Genomic DNA, 18464 nt, shown 5'->3' on the forward strand with positions numbered 1-18464 from the left:
TCAATGAAGAGTGCTGAGCTCTCGAGTTACATTATAGGATTAAGATAAATCAGAGGTAATCTTCTTAACTTTGCACTTTTTCATCAGCTGATGGTAACTTTCCCGTAGATAGACAGCTATTATTTAGCTATAAGATCATGCTGTACAACACACCGTGAATTTATCATTGTGATTAGCAGGGACAGGATCGGTTTGAGTGCCATTTGGTAGCCTACGGCTCTGAGCTTTGATCTGTCTTGGCATTGTGGTTTGGTAGCTGAACGATGTAGATAAAACTCTCGTACTTGTATGATTCCACAGTTAACTGCCCCAAGGGGACCTTTTATTCCCTGGAACACAACACATGTGAAAGCTGCTGGATTGGCTCATACCAAAATGAAGAAGGCCAAATGGATTGTAAAAGCTGCCCCACCGGTACTTACACCGAATACCTGCACTCAAAGCGTATATCTGAATGCAAAGGTAGGTACTGTGTCCGCTGCCGGCTGGCATTACTGCTTTCTGATTTCTGTATGTGTGTTACCTGCCCAAACATTTGGATTACTGGATTATTTGAAAATATTCTAGTGTGCTAATTGTAATTTCATCACATGCATTGGATATAATTTGTGGATTAATGGTTCTTGGGTCCCATTACGAAAGGGGATCAGTTTGGGCTTTATGGTCACCATAGGAGAGGGAGTAACCATTGCTTGCGATCTCGCTCTGGTATTTCATTTATCTGGTCAGTGTTAAATACAATCCTGTGGGAGTGGTCAGAGAAAGGTTTCTTCAATAATAAATACTTATGTAAACCAGACTTTTCGATTGATTTTACCATGATATTTACCATGCTTTGCCCAATGCAAAAATATGCCCAACATTAATCCATGCTACTGATAGCGTAAATACATTTTCCCATGGTTAAATATCAGTTTTCTGATCTAGCAGAAAGTCCAGAGTTCCTTTTTAAGATGTCTTATATAATGTGTTCAGTGCTGCGGCATTCACAAATCTTGTACCTTATTTCTACTGCCAAAACGTTTCTATGCACATGTAAACCTGGAAGCAGATTCATGGTGCCCAGTCCATGGGCAGCACGAATGAGAGACGGGCTGTGGTATAGCAACTATGTGTGTTTTGCATCATATTAGGGAAAACATACATTAAAAAGCCAGCCAAGTACATGTTTCTTGGTGACTAGTCGAAAAGCCTGGTCTTCAGTGACTTCTCCTTGCCCTGCTCCCCTAGACTGACCGGTCTCCTCCTATGTGCGTATAGTGAGAAACATCTCTGTCTAAGGGAGAAGGGCTAGCTTTTAAAGGCCCCGTCACACTTAGCGACGCTACAGCGATCCCGACAACGATACGACCTGTCAGGGATCGTTGCTGCGTCGCTATGTGGTCGCTGGTGAGATGTCACACAGTGAGATCTCCCCAACGACGCAGCAGCGATGCGGCGACCTGTAGCGACCTGTACAACGATGTCACATGGCAGCTATTTCATGACGATTAACAGACCTCAATGAGGGACGTCCTGTCATGAGGTCGTTGGTAAGGTGTCAAACACAGCGATGTGTGCTACCCAGCGGGACCTCAACGATCAAAAAAAGGTCCAGGCCATTCCGACACGACCAGCGATCTCACAGCAGGGGCCTGGTCGCTGCTACGTGTCATAAATAGCGAGATCGCTACTGAGGTCGCTGTTGCGTCACAAATATTGTGACTCAGCAGCGATCTCGCTAGCGATCTCGCTTTGTGTGACGGGGGCTTTAGTGTATGTTTTCTCTGAAACATTGTAGCATTTTAGGGCAAAACAAACAAGGCTGCAATAAGACAGCCATTATCTGATTCATGCTACCCATGCTTTGAGCAGAAAGAATCTGCTTACAACTTGACTTCACAGGTGTCCCCTTTCAGAAAATCCCAGTCTCATGACACATATTGTTATAAAAAAAACAGCACTTTACTCACTATCCCCAGGTCTACTGATGAGTCTCCATTGCTGTTCATGGTGTCTGATATTGGCTGCAGTGGTGACACCACGTCGACAGCATGGCAGCCAATCACTGAGCTCAGCGGCTTTACCTGTGTAGATGAAACCTGACATTAGCACTGCAACCAATATTAGGCACCAGGAGCCGCGGCAGTAGAAAGAAAAAACAAAATTGCAATAGCCAAGGTCTAATATTCAAAAAAGCAAAAACAAAAAACTAACAAGAGACCTAAAAAAATATATTTTAATGTAATAATTAAAACCAGATAACAATAATATCATATAGACCAGCAGGAGAGAACCTGCGGGAAAAAAGGGTCTCTGGTATATGTAAAAATGCCAGAAAAAATATATAAATACAAATATACAGGAAAGGACTAGGGAAGATAGACGTGCCTATCCCTAAAAGATTCCCTTCCTGGCAGCAGAGGTTGGCACCCTGGGATACGATGTGGCGCCCCCGCTCAACGTGGACTGACCCTAAAGTCCCTAACAGGAGTCCCTACAAAAGAGCCACCACCAAAAATAAACACCACAAAAAAGCAAAAAGAAAGAAAAAAGTGATATATAAAATAAGAGTGCTGCTAAATGCTGGCTTTAGGTGCAAAGATAGCACAATTCAGCTGATATACAATTTACTCTGGCGTATAGCGTGAGCTAGAGATGAGTAAACAATACTAAGAAAAATAGAAAAAGATGTTTTTTGAGATATTTTACACTAAATAATCTCTTATAGTCTGTAGTGGTGGTACTGCAGAGAGAAAAGACCAAAAGGATACCCAAAAGGTCCCAAGTGTATTCACTTAAATATTCAGGGTACAAAAAGGGGGTCTCAGTCCCTACTATATGGTATTGCCCTTAAAGAACGATATAGCTTATGTATATAGCACCAAAATAGAAAAAATACCATAAAAAGAGAGTCACATCTGAAAGTATTAGTATTGTTTCCGTAATGTCAAAGGCATCACCATCCAAAAAAGAATGCTTATTTAGAATGCACCTCATAATACAATAACTCGTCTATAACTCAGATCTATCGTACTGAGTACTTAGATGGATGCAGGAATAAGTGAGTTATTCATTCAGTTTAATAACCTAATGGCATCACCACCAGACAAAAAATAAATATAAAGAGGGGCATCCTCGCCAGAGAAAAAAATAAAACATACTTGGGGGCATCAACGCCAGAAATATATGCACAAAATATCGGTCACCTGGTCACATGAGTTTTGTCAGGTTCACATACAAGGGCATCCCCGCCAGATAAAAAATAATATAATGTTTTTAAGATGAATACTTATATGGCATCAATGCCAGAGAAAAAGAAAAGGGAATGTCAAAATAGTGACCTAGTCAGAGACCCAATGGCATCTCGCCAGAAAAAACAATGTTTCCTGCATATAGAGGCGCCCTTAATAGATATATCCTTGATCAGGGCACATCGCCTCTTAGCCAGGGCCGATATAGACTCCACATGGTGATTGGTTGATAATTCACGTTGTGCCTAGTAGCCCACATCATATCCATATGGTATAATAGACAGGCGCCAGCCTAGCAGCACAGGTGTATCCATATAATGCACTTATCTGAGAGAGACAGATGTCTCATCTTGCCTCGTTTCGCCCCATTAGGAGGTCCAAAGGGGCTTATCAGGGGATTGCCAATCATAGGCAAAAAGCAGAGGGCGATGTGAGCGCTGCACGCGGTCTGGAGAAAGCTGTAGTGAAAAGAGCGTTCCCGCAGTCTATATGCCAAGAACCCGGAAGTCGAAGAACTATTTCCGGAGTTCAGATAAAAGCGCTCCTAGTGCGCATGACCAAAGAGCTACTCGCGCAGAAGACACACTGCGCAGATGGGGAAGCCAGGTCAGCACTGCGCATGACTCATTGTGCCTAGCTAGTAACAATGCACAACCCGGACACACGTGCATAGCTGGCAGTGTAGGTCAGGGCCGCCAATCATGCACACGTACTCAAACACTACGTACCATGCTACGTACATGGTGGCCACAAAGTGTGTAGAGCACTGCGCATGCGCACATTCATTTCTATATGAAAGAATGTTTTCTTAGTGCGCATGCCCAGGTTGGTGCAGTGCAGATCGAAGGAGCCCTTGCGTAATAGGCAGCTATGCAAGGTGAAAAGATGACAGCACTTACGTCAATCACGGCCACCCGATCATAACCGGGAGGATGTAGTACTGGACAGAGTTACTATCAGCATATAGAGCACAATATAACCGCGTACGCACAATAAACTACCTAGTCCAATGATATTTTAAAAGATGACAGTAGTCACTTCAACTTAAGTGACAGATTAATATATGACGTCATGGTCTGTGCGGACCAATATAACGTGGGCAAGACAGAACATAGTTCTATGCGGAATAACCAGAATTAAATAAAACACCCAAAATTGAATTGCTCATTTAGCCCCCCAGGGCTGACAGATTCCATTAAGAAAATCCATCTGGTCTCCCTCTGGATAATCTTCCTGTCCCAGTTAGTTCAGTTTACCACAAGCCTTAAGGCCATCCAACATACCTTAGATGGAGCAGCATTCAGTCCGGGCACACAAGGAAATCCACCGTCTACAGGCAAGCTAGGAGATATATGTGGATCTGTTTAGATAGTGAAGATAGAAAACAAGACTAATCACTACCCACTGTTTATAAGTAAATAGATCCACACAGTCACAGGAATCCTGTGGGATTGGGTAGCACGTTGGCGCAGTGGTTAGCACTGCAGCCTTGCAGCGCTGGAGTCCTGGGTTCAAACCCCACCAAGGAAAACATCTGCAAAGAGTTTGTATGTTCTCTCCGTGTTTGCGTGGGTTTACTCCGGGTTCTCCGGTTTCCTCCCACATTCCAAAGACATACTGATAGGGAATTTAGATTGTGAGCCCCATCGGGGACAGTGATGACAATGTGTGCAAACTGTAAAGCGCTGCAGAATATGTTAGCACTATATATAAATAAAGATTATTATTATTATCCTAAGGAGCAGTCTCTTAGATTACAAACAAATGGAGGATAGCTGCAGGGCACCTATTGTGGTCATATGCAACGTCCACCTATCCATCCAAAAGAAAATGGTGTTGATCTTCAACCATCAATCACAAACTGAATTATTCCCAGATTTATCACCTCTTTCCTGTAAATAGCCACCATAATGAAAGAATCTCGTGGTCAGAAGTGTCCGCTCATAACCATCACCTTCAGAGATTCGTATATTACCCTGTAACAGCAAAAAATATGCAGAAACTGTACCCACATATTACCAACATATACATTCCTCAAACCCAAAGACAATTTGCATATTTATTTTCCCAGAGGAGCATTGTATGCTTATAAGACTCCTCACGTCAGCATGGCAGTCTCTTTGAGACATTACCCCTATAACTCTGCTCTTTGTTATTTAACTGTTCACTAGCACTACCTGGTGGCACATTGTGCATTTTTGTCTAACCCCACTCCCCCACACCATTTAGGATTTCTTACCAGTATTGGTAGCATAACACTGGGCCGATGCCTTTTTCATAATAAATATTGCATAATACCACTTATTTTTCCCATATCCTCTTTTTAACGTCATCATTTTTTTTGTTTGTTTTTATGTGATCGTATCTTTTGTGATTTCCGTAAACTTAACAATTTTGATGTGCGTGTCTATGTATTCTTCATTGACAAGGATCTCAGGCATTTATACTGTAGATAATATCACATGGTTGGCTGCCTTCATGCAAAGTGACAGATGAAGGGGTTTTGTATAAGTGCAGTGTTTTTTTTTATTATTCAATAAAAGCATTACTCCTAAAAAATACAAATATATTTTTTGGCATTATTACTTTACTTTTATGTATACATTTTTATGAAAGGTTTGTATGATATTTACTCTAGACTAGAACAACATCAAAACTTTTGGTTTCAAGGAGAAGCTATATATTCAGTAGGATAATGATTAAATATTCTTTAAACTAATTGTCATTTGAGTATTACATTTTCTACTAAAACGACAATGCAAACAATCTTATTGAGGCATATAATCCATTTATAATAAATCTGAGAGTTTCAGGCTAGATTTAAGACAAACCACAGCTAATTTCTTATCTCAATGTGTCCAATGAAAATTTATTTGATTGCACTAGGTGCCAGTGCATGAAATAAACAGATGACATATGGTGAAAAATTACCAGCATTGCATGCTGAATTAGTCAAACTAATAGTTGTATGATGGGAATTTTTTTAGCACGGTAACTGATGCTTTGAGTAAAAAAAATGAATCAACTGGGAAACAAATAGCACTTTTCTTTAAAGGTGTTGTCCCACGAATAAAGTACATTTTAAATAACAGATCTTGAAATAATATTAAATTCTACAGTTGGATGTGTTAATAAACATTATTATTGATAATCTTAAATAATCTTTTAAATGTGCCCCTAATATATACAGTCTTACTTGTCATTATTTTGGACAATGAAGAGCTGCTCCAGTTCATGGTTGGCATAAACCATATCTCTTGGCCAGGTTAGGAAGCTTAAGTGACAATAAGATGACAAAACAGAGGCTTGCAGCTTTAATATTCTGAGGTAACACATTTCTCTGCCTGTTTTATCACAGGAGCGAGTGTTTCTGCCTTGTCTCCTGTTCTATGAGCTCATCATAACTCAACAAGTTCATAGGAGCCCAAGGATCCTCAGCAACATTATCTTTTATCACTTATTATTATTCAAAGATTTATTCATTATAATGTACTTTCTTTGTGGGACAATCCTTTTAATCTTTGGCCCTGCAGCCTAAATTGCTGGTAAAAGAAACATAATTAACCACTGAAGAGAATGGTCATCAATGATAATTGATTGCATGATCAATGGGAGTCTTACCATATCCAGGTGCCCTGTTCCCAGTGGGAATTTCTGTCTCTAAATGTGGATAGACTGTAATGAGAATAACTATGTTTGCATTGCCAACTCTCTTAAGGCTTCATTAATTCATCAGTGATTTTTCTTGTGTGTTAAAAATAGATAATTTTAGTGTTGTGGATCCAAGACTCATTAGTGTTTGGATACTGTTTCTCTCTTTCCATTAATGTTTAATCAGTAATTTTCCTGTGTACAAAAGAATTGCAAGGCTTCTCCTACACATCAGCATGTAACAGTTTTGGCACCCCAGGTCAAAATTACTGCTGTTTTGAATGGTTAACAGTTGAAGATGAAATGATCTCTAAATGGGATAAAGTTAAAGATTACAAAAAGGTCATAAGAACAGCGAGCACTCACCATCATCTAATGTCCAATCTTTATTATGGCATAATTTCAATAGCAGGGATTAATGTGATTGCAAGACAACGGCCGTTTCGCGCTCCTGCGCTTCCACAGGTCTTGATGTAAACTGGAGGAGGGTGGAATCCTTATACCGTATACCGCCCCAAGGTTACCTCCCCTCCAACGTCATCATCACACAACCTACTTTCCATTTAAAACAATGTCAAATATATATAAAAAATTAAAATAAAAAATAAATTGGCAATGTCAAAATATGTGCAATACACAATAAATAATGTGACACAAGAAATTACATTACAAGAATATCAACATTTCTAGTCTCTCATTTAACCCTAGGGGTCCGGTGGCATTTACTCGCATTATCCACCTTCCCTCCTTTCTCAACAGTATCTTATTATGGTCTCCTCCCTGCTCTCTTCCTTTGTATTTTAGGCAGCAAAAAAAAAAAAAATATATATATATATATACAGGGTGGAGCGCGGTAATTTGCTTTTTTGCACTGCATGCTGTGGCGGCACTGTCGGTCGAAGAGAGGGGAGAGTGGGTGTGGCTTACAGTGGCTGATGGGAGATTTGTATTCCTCTGCCTTTCAGTTGCCATCATGCAGTGGACACGTGAGGAGAGGTCATTTTGTGTTGAAGCGTATTTTTCAAATGCCCACTCGATCATTGCAGTGCTTTTCGTTTACAATTCGCTGTTCCTCCACGCGGACGTGTTCCTGGACGGCAATCAATTGTAAATTGGGTGAATGCATGTTTCTGATGAGGCACATTTTCACCTCAGTGGGTGTGTAAACAAACAAAATATGCGTTACTGGAGTGAAACAAACCCCAGAGAAGTTCACGAGAGACCTCTGCATTCGGACCGCGAACACTGTGTGGTGCGCAATATCACGAGTAGGCATCATTGGTCCTTACTTTTTTCAGGATAATGGTCGTGCCATAACTGTGAACTCCGAACGGTACTTGTCTATGATACAGGATTATTTTCAGCCGGCTCTTGAGGCAATGGAACTAGAGGATACATGGTTCCAACAGGATGGTGCCACTGCACACACAGCGAGGGTTACCATGAATTGTTTGAGGCAAATGTTTCCTGGACGGCTTATCTCTTTGAGGGGAGATGTGAACTGGCCAGCACGCTCACCAGATTTAGCCCCATGCGATTTTTTCCTTTGGGGTTACCTGAAGTCTAAGGTGTATATCAACCGTCCCAACACCTTGGAAGACCTAAGGAACAATATTGAAGCTGAAATTGGCAGAATACCAGTGGACATGCTTGTTAGAGTTCATGAAAACTTCAGAAAACGTATGCAGCAGTGTGTGGATAGCGAAGGTCGACATTTGCCAGATACACTATTTAAAACCATGTAATTTAAAAATTCCATTACTGTTCAGTATAATTAAAATATAAAATAAATTTTTCTAATGATCATAATTTTTTTATTTCATTCCCAAATCAGCAAATTACCGCGCTCCACCCTGTATATATATACACTACCGTTCAAAAGTTTAGGATCACCCAGAAAATGTTGCCTTTTTATTAATCAGATGAGTTGCCAAATGAATTGAAAATCTAGTTCAGACATTGACAAGGTTCTAAAAAAATGTTTGAAATAATAGTTTTCTCCTTCAAACTTTAGTTTCGTCAAAGAATGCTCCTTTTCAACAATTACAGCATTGGTGACCGTTGGTGTTCTAGCAGTTAATTTGCTGAGGTAATCTGGAGAAATTTCACCCCTTGCTTCCAAAAGACCCTCCCACAAGTTGGTTTGGCTTGATGGGCACATTTTGCTCACCATACGGTCAAGCTGCTCCCACAACAGAAAAATGAGGTTGAGATCTGGTGACTGCGCTGGCCACTCCATTACAGATAGAATACCAGCTGCCTGCTTCTTCCCTAAATAGTTCTTGCATAATTTGGAGGTGTGCTTTGGGCCATTGTCCTGTTGTAGGATGAAATTGGCTCCAATCACGCGCTGTCCACAGGGTATGGCATGGCGTTGCAAAATGGAGTGATATCCTTCCTTATTCAATATCCCTTTTACGTTGTACAAATCTCCAACTTTACCAGCACCAAAGCAACCCCAGACCATCACATTACACCCACCATGCTTGACAGATGGCATCAGACACTCTTCCAGCATCTTTTCAGTTGTTCTTCGTCTCACAAATGTTCTTCTATGTGATCCAAACACCTCAAATTTGGATTCGTCTGTCCATAACACTTTTTCCAATCTTCCTCTGTCCAATGTCTGTGTTCTTTTGCCCATATTAATCTTTTCCTTTTATTAGCCAGTCTTAGACATGGCTTTTTCTTTGCCACTCTGCCCTGAAGGCCAGCTGTTGTGAATTCTGTGGTCAAGCTCCCTCCTGTGGTCATGAGTGGTACTTCGGCTGCTTCTGTCTATGAGCTTCCTCTGGTGGATGTGAGTGGGGCTGCGGCTTCTGAGTTCCCTTCCTCAGGTGACGAGGTTAAGTCGTTAGATGCTGCTCTATTTAACTCCACCTAGTTATTTGTTCCTGGCCTCCAGTCAATGTTCCAGTATTGGTCTTGCTCTCTCTCCTGGATCGTTCTTGTGGCCTGTCTGCCCTGCATAAGCTAAGTTCTGCTTGTGTTACTTTTGTTTGCTATTTTTTCTGTCCAGCTTGCTATATTGGTTTGTCTTGCTTGCTGGAAGCTCTGGGACGCAGAAGGAGCACCTCTGTGCCGTTAGTTGGTGCGGAGGGTCTTTTTGCGCCCTCTGCATGGTTGTTTGTAGGTTTTTGTGCTGGCCGCAAAGCTATCTTTCCTATCCTCGGTCTATTCAGTAAGTCGGGCCTCACTTTGCTAAAATCTATTTCATCTCTGTGTTTGTATTTTCATCTTTCCTCACAGTCATTATATGTGGGGGGCTGCCTTTTCCTTTGGGGAATTTCTCTGAGGCAAGGTAGGCTTATTTTTCTATCTTCAGGGCTAGCTAGTTTCTCAGGCTGTGCCCGAGGCGCCTAGGGCTGGTCAGGAGCGCTCCACGGCTACCTCTAGTGTGGTGTGATAGGATTAGGGATTGCGGTCAGCAGAGTTCCCACGTCTCAGAGCTCATCCTATGTTATTAGTAACTATCAGGTCACTTTGTGTGCTCTTAACCACCAGGTCCATTGTGTTTCTGAATCACCAGTTCATAACAGTACTGGAGGCCCAAAGTACTAATGCTTCTCTATAGAGGGAAAAGAGAAGTTCTGAGACCATTTTTTTTTCTCTGCACTGTGTTTTGTCTTTCTTTTCCCCTAGACATTTGGGTGGTTCAGGACACAGGTGTAGTGATGGACATTAAAGGTCTGTCTTCTTGTGTGGATCATCTCACTGCAAGAGTACAAAATATTCAAGACTTTGTGGTTCAGAATTCTATGTTAGAACTAAGAATTCCTATTCCTGATTTGTTTTCTGGAGATAGAGCTAAGTTTCTGAGTTTTAAAAATAATTGTAAACTGTTTCTGGCTTTGAAACCCCGCTCCTCTGGTCACCCAGTTCAACAAGTTAAGATCATTATTTCTTTATTTTGTGGCGACCCTCAAGACTGGGCATTTTCCCTTGCGCCAGGAGATCCTGCATTATGCCGAAACCGGCTAAATAAGATTAAAATAGATAAATCTCCGGGTCCGGATGGCATACACCCACGAGTACTAAGAGAACTAAGTAATGTAATAGATAAACCATTATTTCTTATTTTTAGGGACTCTATAGCGACAGGGTCTGTTCCGCAGGATTGGCGCATAGCAAATGTGGTGCCAATATTCAAAAAGGGCTCTAAAAGTGAACCTGGAAATTATAGGCCAGTAAGTCTAACCTCTATTGTTGGTAAAATATTTGAAGGGTTTCTGAGGGATGTTATTCTGGATTATCTCAATGAGAATAACTGTTTAACTCCATATCAGCATGGGTTTATGAGAAATCGCTCCTGTCAAACCAATCTAATCAGTTTTTATGAAGAGGTAAGCTATAGGCTGGACCACGGTGAGTCATTGGACGTGGTATATCTCGATTTTTCCAAAGCGTTTGATACCGTGCTGCACAAGAGGTTGGTACACAAAATGAGAATGCTTGGTCTGGGGGAAATTGTGTGTAAATGGGTTATTAACTGGCTTAGTGATAGAAAGCAGAGGGTGGTTATAAATGGTATAGTCTTTAACTGGGTCGCTGTGACCAGTGGGGTACCGCAGGGGTCAGTATTGGGACCTGTTCTCTTCAACATATTCATTAATGATCTGGTAGAAGGTTTACACAGTAAAATATCGATATTTGCAGATGATACAAAACTATGTAAAGCAGTTAATACAAGAGAAGATAGTATTCTGCTACAGATGGATCTGGATAAGTTGGAAACTTGGGCTGAAAGGTGGCAGATGAGGTTTAACAATGATAAATGTAAGGTTATACACATGGGAAGAAGGAATCAATGTCACCATTACACACTGAATGGGAAACCACTGGGTAAATCTGACAGGGAGAAGGACTTGGGGATCCTAGTTAATGATAAACTTACCTGGAGCAGCCAGTGCCAGGCAGCAGCTGCCAAGGCAAACAGGATCATGGGGTGCATTAAAAGAGGTCTGGATACACATGATGAGAGCATTATACTGCCTCTGTACAAATCCCTAGTTAGACCGCACATGGAGTACTGTGTCCAGTTTTGGGCACCGTTGCTCAGGAAGGATATAATGGAACTAGAGAGAGTACAAAGGAGGGCAACAAAATTAATAAAGGGGATGGGAGAACTACAATACCCAGATAGATTAGCGAAATTAGGATTATTTAGTCTAGAAAAAAGACGACTGAGGGGCAATCTAATAACCATGTATAAGTATATAAGGAGACAATACAAATATCTCGCTGAGGATCTGTTTATACCAAGGAAGGTGACAGGCACAAGGGGGCATTCTTTGCGTCTGGAGGAGAGAAGGTTTTTCCACCAACATAGAAGAGGATTCTTTACTGTTAGGGCAGTGAGAATCTGGAATTGCTTGCCTGAGGAGGTGGTGATGGCGAACTCAGTCGAGGGGTTCAAGAGAGGCCTGGATGTCTTCCTGGAGCAGAACAATATTGTATCATACAATTAGGTTCTGTAGAAGGACGTAGATCTGGGGATTTATTATGATGGAATATAGGCTGAACTGGATGGACAAATGTCTTTTTTCGGCCTTACTAACTACGTTACTATGTTACTATGTTACTATGTAATATTGATGCGTTTTTTCTGGCGCTCGGATTGCTTTATGATGAACCTAATTCAGTGGATCAGGCAGAGAAAAATTTGCTGGCTCTGTGTCAGGGTCAGGATGAGGTAGAGATATATTGTCAGAAGTTTAGGAAGTGGTCTGTGCTCACTCAATGGAATGAATGTGCGCTGGCAGCAATTTTCAGAAAGGGTCTCTCTGAAGCCCTTAAGGATGTCATGGTGGGATTTCCTATGCCTGCTGGTCTGAATGAGTCTATGTCTTTGGCCATTCAGATCGATCGACGTTTGCGTGAGCGTAAAACTGTGCACCATTTGCTGGTATTACCTGAGCCTAAACCTGAGCCTATGCAATGTGATAGGACTTTGACCAGAGCTGAACGGCAAGAACACAGACATCGGAATGGGCTGTGTTTTTACTGTGGTGATTCCACTCATGCTATCTCCGATTGTCCTAAGCGCACTAAGCGGTTCGCTAGGTCTGCCACCATTGGTACGGTACAGCCGAAATTTCCTTTGTCCGTTACTTTGATCTGCTCTTTGTCATCCTATTCTGTCATGGCATTTGTGGATTCAGGCGCTGCCCTGAATTTGATGGACTTGGAGTTTGCTAGGCGCTGTGGGTTTTTCTTGGAGCCCTTGCAGTATCCTATTCCTTTGAGAGGAATTGATGCTACGCCTTTGGCCAACAATAAGCCTCAATACTGGACCGAGCTGACCAAGTGCATGGCTCCTGCGCATCAGGAGGATATTCGCTTTTTGGTGTTGCATAATCTGCATGATGTGGTCGTGTTGGGGTTGCCATGGCTACAAGTCCATAACCCAGTATTGGATTGGAAATCAATGTCTGTGTCCAGCTGGGGTTGTCAGGGGGTACATGGTGATGTTCCATTTCTGTCTATTTCGTCATCCGCCCCTTCTGAGGTCCCAGAGTTCTTGTCGGATTACCGGGATGTATTTGATGAGCCCAAGTCCAGGGCCCTACCTCCGCATAGGGATTGCGATTGTGCTATCAATTTGATTCCTGGTAGTAAGTTTCCTAAGGGTCGACTGTTTAATTTGTCTGTGCCTGAGCACGCCGCTATGCGGAGTTACGTAAAGGAATCCTTGGAGAAAGGTCATATTCGCCCGTCGTCGTCGCCATTGGGAGCAGGGTTCTTTTTTGTGGCCAAGAAGGATGGTTCGCTGAGACCTTGTATTGATTACCGCCTTCTAAATAAAATCACAGTCAAATTTCAGTACCCCTTGCCGCAGCTGTCTGATTTGTTTGCTCGGATTAAGGGGGCTAGTTGGTTCACCAAGATAGATCTTCGTGGTGCGTATAATCTTGTGCGTATTAAACAGGGCGATGAATAGAAAACAGCATTCAATACGCCCGAGGGCCATTTTGAGTACCTGGTTATGCCATTCGGGCTTTCTAATGCTCCATCAGTATTTCAGTCCTTTATGCATGACATCTTCCGAGAGTACCTGGATAAATTCCTGATTGTATACTTGGATGATATTTTGGTCTTCTCGGATGATTGGGAGTCTCACGTGAGGCAGGTTAGAATAGTGTTCCAGGTCCTGCGTGCGAATTCTTTGTTTGTGAAGGGGTCAAAGTGTCTCTTTGGTGTTCAGAAGATTTCATTTTTGGGTTTCATTTTTTCCCCTTCTACTATCGAGATGGACCCTGTTAAAGTTCAGGCCATTTATGATTGGACTCAGCCGACATCTCTGAAGAGTCTGCAAAAGTTCCTGGGCTTTGCTAATTTTTATCGTCGCTTCATCAATAATTTTTCTAGTATTGCTAAACCGTTGACTGATTTAACCAAGAAGGGTGCTGATGTGGTCAATTGGTCTTCTGCTGCTGTGGAAGCTTTTCAGGAGTTGAAGCGTTGTTTTTCTTCTGCCCCTGTGTTGTGCCAACCGGATGTTTCGCTCCCGTTCCAGGTCAAGGTTGATGCTTCTGAGATTGGAGCAGGGGCTGTTTTGTCGCAAAGAAGTTCTGATGGCTCGGTGATGAAGCCATGTGCCTTCCTTTCCAGAAAGTTTTCGCCTGCTGAGCGTAATTATGATGTTGTTGAATCACCAGTTCATAACAGCCAGCATCCTGGAGTCGCCTCTTCACTATAGACGTTGACACTGGCATTTTGCGTGTACTATTAATGAAGCTGGTAGTTGAGGACCTGTAAGGCATCGATTTCTCAAACTATAGACTCTAATGTACTTGTCTTATTGTTCAGTTGTGCAGCAGGGCTTCCCACTTCGCTTTCTACTTTGGTTAGAGCCTGTTTGTGCTCTCATCTGAAGGGAGCAGTACACACAGTTGTAGGAAATCTACAGTTTCTTGGCAATTTCTTGCATGGAATAGCCTTCATTTCTATGCACAAGAATAGACTATCAAGTTTCACATGAAAGTTCTTTTTTTCTGGCCATTTTGAGAGTTTAATGGAACCAACACTTGTAATGCTCCAAATTCTCAACTAGCTCAAAGGAAGGTCAGTGTAATACTATTGTAGGAACTTGAGGATTCTGGTAGTGAGGGGCAATGAACAAACAGAGACGGGTTTCTTTAGTGCAAATAGTGTATTTGTACCACAGCAATAACACCCCAAAACAATATACTGATAACCCACAATGAAACAAGTCCTTTAACCATATACAGCAAATCGGTAGAGTTCTTAGGGCAGAGTCCTCGGCAAGGTGAGTGTGACAGGAGATGTGGTGCAGATCCAAAACACTGTCGGTGCAGAAAGAGTCAAATCCAGTTATGTAGTAAACACAGAGAAGTCCAGAACAAGTCCTCAGGTTAATCCCAGGTGTGGCATAAACACGGGTAAGTCCAGAAACAAGTTCTCGAGTTGATCTCAGTCATGGTATAAACACGGGTAAGTCCAGAACAAGTTCACATTAAAGTATTATACTTGTGTAGATTCAGGTAGCTCCCACTGGGGGGAGTAAATGAAGGATTAAGTATCAAATACACAGTCCAGCAACATAGTTCCAAAACACAGTTCAAAAATTGAGTTCTTACCAGGAGGAGTGAACCAAGGATTAAGTTCCAAAATCAACTGACTAAATATAACTGAGAGTCACATGGGCGGCACGCGGCCAATCAGAAGCCGCGACGTCATTCTCATTCACAAAACTGCTAATTCTAGGAATTGAGGACCTGCGAATGACGACGCAGCCTCTGATTGGTCGCGTGCCGGTCACATGGGCGGCACGCGACCAATCAGAAGCCGGGACGTCATTCACAGGTCCGAAAGGCGCGCTTTTTAAACAAAGAAGCCTCCCGGTTACCAGTGTGAAGTCCAGGGGCCGCCGGAGAGGTGAGCATATCAATATTTTTTATTTTAATTCTTTATTTTACACATCCCTATGGATCCCAGGGCCTGAAGGAGAGTTTCCTCTCCTTCAGACCCTGGGAACCATGAGAATACCTTCCGATACTTGATGTCCCATTGACTTGTATTGGTATCGGATATCGGTATCGGCGATATCCGATATTTTTCGGGTATCGGCCGATACCATCCGATACCGATACTTTCAAATATCGGACGGTATCACTCAACACTATTGATGAGGTGTTCTTTTCCTGAAATTCTATGCCCTTTTTTCTCCACACATACCTTTGATTATTGTGGTTCTATTTTAACCGCATCGTTCCACAGCACACGATTCCAAAATGCATCAGGTTGCTTAGATATTCTTTTGCATACTTCTGATGCTGAATTTCATGGTGTGGTCACAAGAGAGGTTTTCTCCTGTTGACTCTTCCATGAAGGCCTTATTTGTGCAGGTATCTCTGAACAGTAGAGTAATGTACCACAAATCCATAGTCTGTTACATCTTTTTGAAGGTCTTTTGCAGTCAAGCGTGAGTTCTGGTTTGCCTTACTAGCAATGCTATTAACAGCTTTCCCTGAAAATTTATTGGTGTTCCAGAACTTTTTATGACCTCCACTGTTCCTGTTAACTGCTATTTTATAATTACATTTTGAATTGAGGAAAGAGCAACTTGAAAATTCTTTGCTATCTTTTTATAGCCTTCTCCTGCTTTGTGGGCCTCCACAATTTTCATTTTCAGAGTGCTAATCGGCGATTAGAAGAACCCATGGCTGTTGTTTTTTTTATGCAAAGTTAGAGGAGGTTTGGTTTTTATAAAGCTGGGAAAATTGCATTACCAAGCCTCTCCAAATGATGATAATGAACAAGCCATAACCTTAGCATGCTAATTACAGTCTGAAACCTTGGTCAAAGTTACCTAAGCACACATATTTCCAAGGGTGGGCAAACTTTTGCATCGGCCTATTTTCCTTTTTTTACTTTGCAAAATATGATAATGTATGTAAGGAGTCGAGTTCCCGCCGCTGCACAGGGGGAATATCGAGCCGTGTCTGCTGCGGTCTCCCATTCTGCATTGGCGCAGAATGGGAGCCTGCTCAGCGGAGACATCGGTCCCAGCATCTCATTGGATCTGATACTGTCAAAGGGTTACTGCTGCCTCTCCAGGCTCTGCTATTGTACCCTGCACTGGTCTGCGGCGAGCAGGCTTTTCTAGGATCAAGTCCTGCTTTGCACACACTGAGCATGCCCAGGGTAAGATCTCTCAGTGGAGGTCTAGGGTCACATGCTCAGGTACTGCAGCGACTTCCATTGGTCCTCCAGAAAGGCCCTGTACCTGATCAAGTTCTGTCGCAACCTTCTATTGGTCCTTCTTGGAAGGTCCTGTACATGCTGCAGCTATAAAAGGTTCGCATGACCACACGGCCATGCGCTAGTGTCAATTTATGTATGAGCTCAGCGCCAGTGTGGTCGTGTTTGTATGCAGTCAGTGACCTGGCTGAAATAAGCCCCTAGAATGCTGGCATCTCCGGCGAGGAGTTTTTTGTGTGTGTATTCAGGGACCCGGCTGAAGTAAGCCCCGAGAATGCTGGCACCTCCGGCGAGGAGTTTCATGTGAGTGGATTCAGGGCTGGCGTATAGCCATTAGTATTCCGGCTCCACCGGAGAGGAGCTGCGTGTTTGCATTTGACTGCATGACCACTAACTGCTCTTCTAAGTAGCTGTGTTCCTCTGTGAGCTAAACAGGGCACAGCGTTCTCTTTGCTAACAGACTCTGTGAAGTAATAGAGTTTGTTTATAGTACTATATTGTACCGCCATACTTAGCAGCAGGTTCTTTCCTGCACGGTGGATCCCGGGTTGCGAACGTACCTACTGCTACTAATAAATATATATTCGGTGCGTTTCTCCAACCCGAACAATGAATATAGATTTTTTTTTATACAATACAAAGGAAATGTATTTTAGGTCTTTTAGAGATCATTTCTTCTCTCATCTCTTCATTTAAAGTTTTGGAATGAACAATTAAAAATCCTTACCTTAGTCCCATGGAAAAGTTGTGGAAGGACCTAAAGTGAGCAGTTCATATAGAAAACTCTCCAGCATAATATAATGAAAGCTGTTTTTGTAGGGAGGAATGTGTTATGAAAGGTAATTCAGTACCACAATGGACATAGAGGTCAGTGCACATACAGTGACCTGGCAATAACCCAAAAAACAAGAACGAGCTCTGAGACGTGGGAACTCTGTTGACCGCAATCCCTAATCCTAACCAACCACACTAGAGGCAGCCGTGGATTGCGCCTAACGCTGCCTATGCAACTCGGCACGGCCTGAGAAACTGGCTAGCCTGAAGATAGAAAATAAGCCTACCTTGCCTCAGAGAAATACCCCAAAGGAAAAGGCAGCCCCCACATATAATGACTGTGAGTTAAGATGAAAAGACAAACGTAGAGATGAAATAGACTTAGCAAAGTGAGGCCCAACTTTCTGAACAGAGCGAGGATAGGAAAGGTAACTTTGCGGTCAACACAAAACCCTACAAAAACCACGCAAAGGGGGCAAAAATACCCTCCGTACCGAACTAACGGCACGGAGGTACACCCTCTGCGTCCCAGAGCTTCCAGCAAGCAGAAAAAACAAATAGACAAGCTGGACAGAAAAAAAA

General features: G+C 42.4%; 1 protein-coding gene across 1 annotated transcript in view; it reads left to right on the plus strand.

Annotated features, from left to right (window-relative positions):
• The window catches only part of SVEP1 (sushi, von Willebrand factor type A, EGF and pentraxin domain containing 1), a 505032-nt gene that overhangs the window by 236596 nt on the left and 249972 nt on the right, over positions 1-18464 (plus strand). Inside the window, exon 17 of the mRNA XM_069766556.1 lies at positions 301-462. Coding sequence (XP_069622657.1) covers positions 301-462 — 162 coding nt within the window. The remainder of the gene's footprint in view (positions 1-300; positions 463-18464) is intronic.

This window comes from Ranitomeya imitator, chromosome 1 (genome assembly GCF_032444005.1).
Source record: "Ranitomeya imitator isolate aRanImi1 chromosome 1, aRanImi1.pri, whole genome shotgun sequence".
Taxonomy (NCBI): Eukaryota; Metazoa; Chordata; class Amphibia; order Anura; family Dendrobatidae; genus Ranitomeya; species Ranitomeya imitator.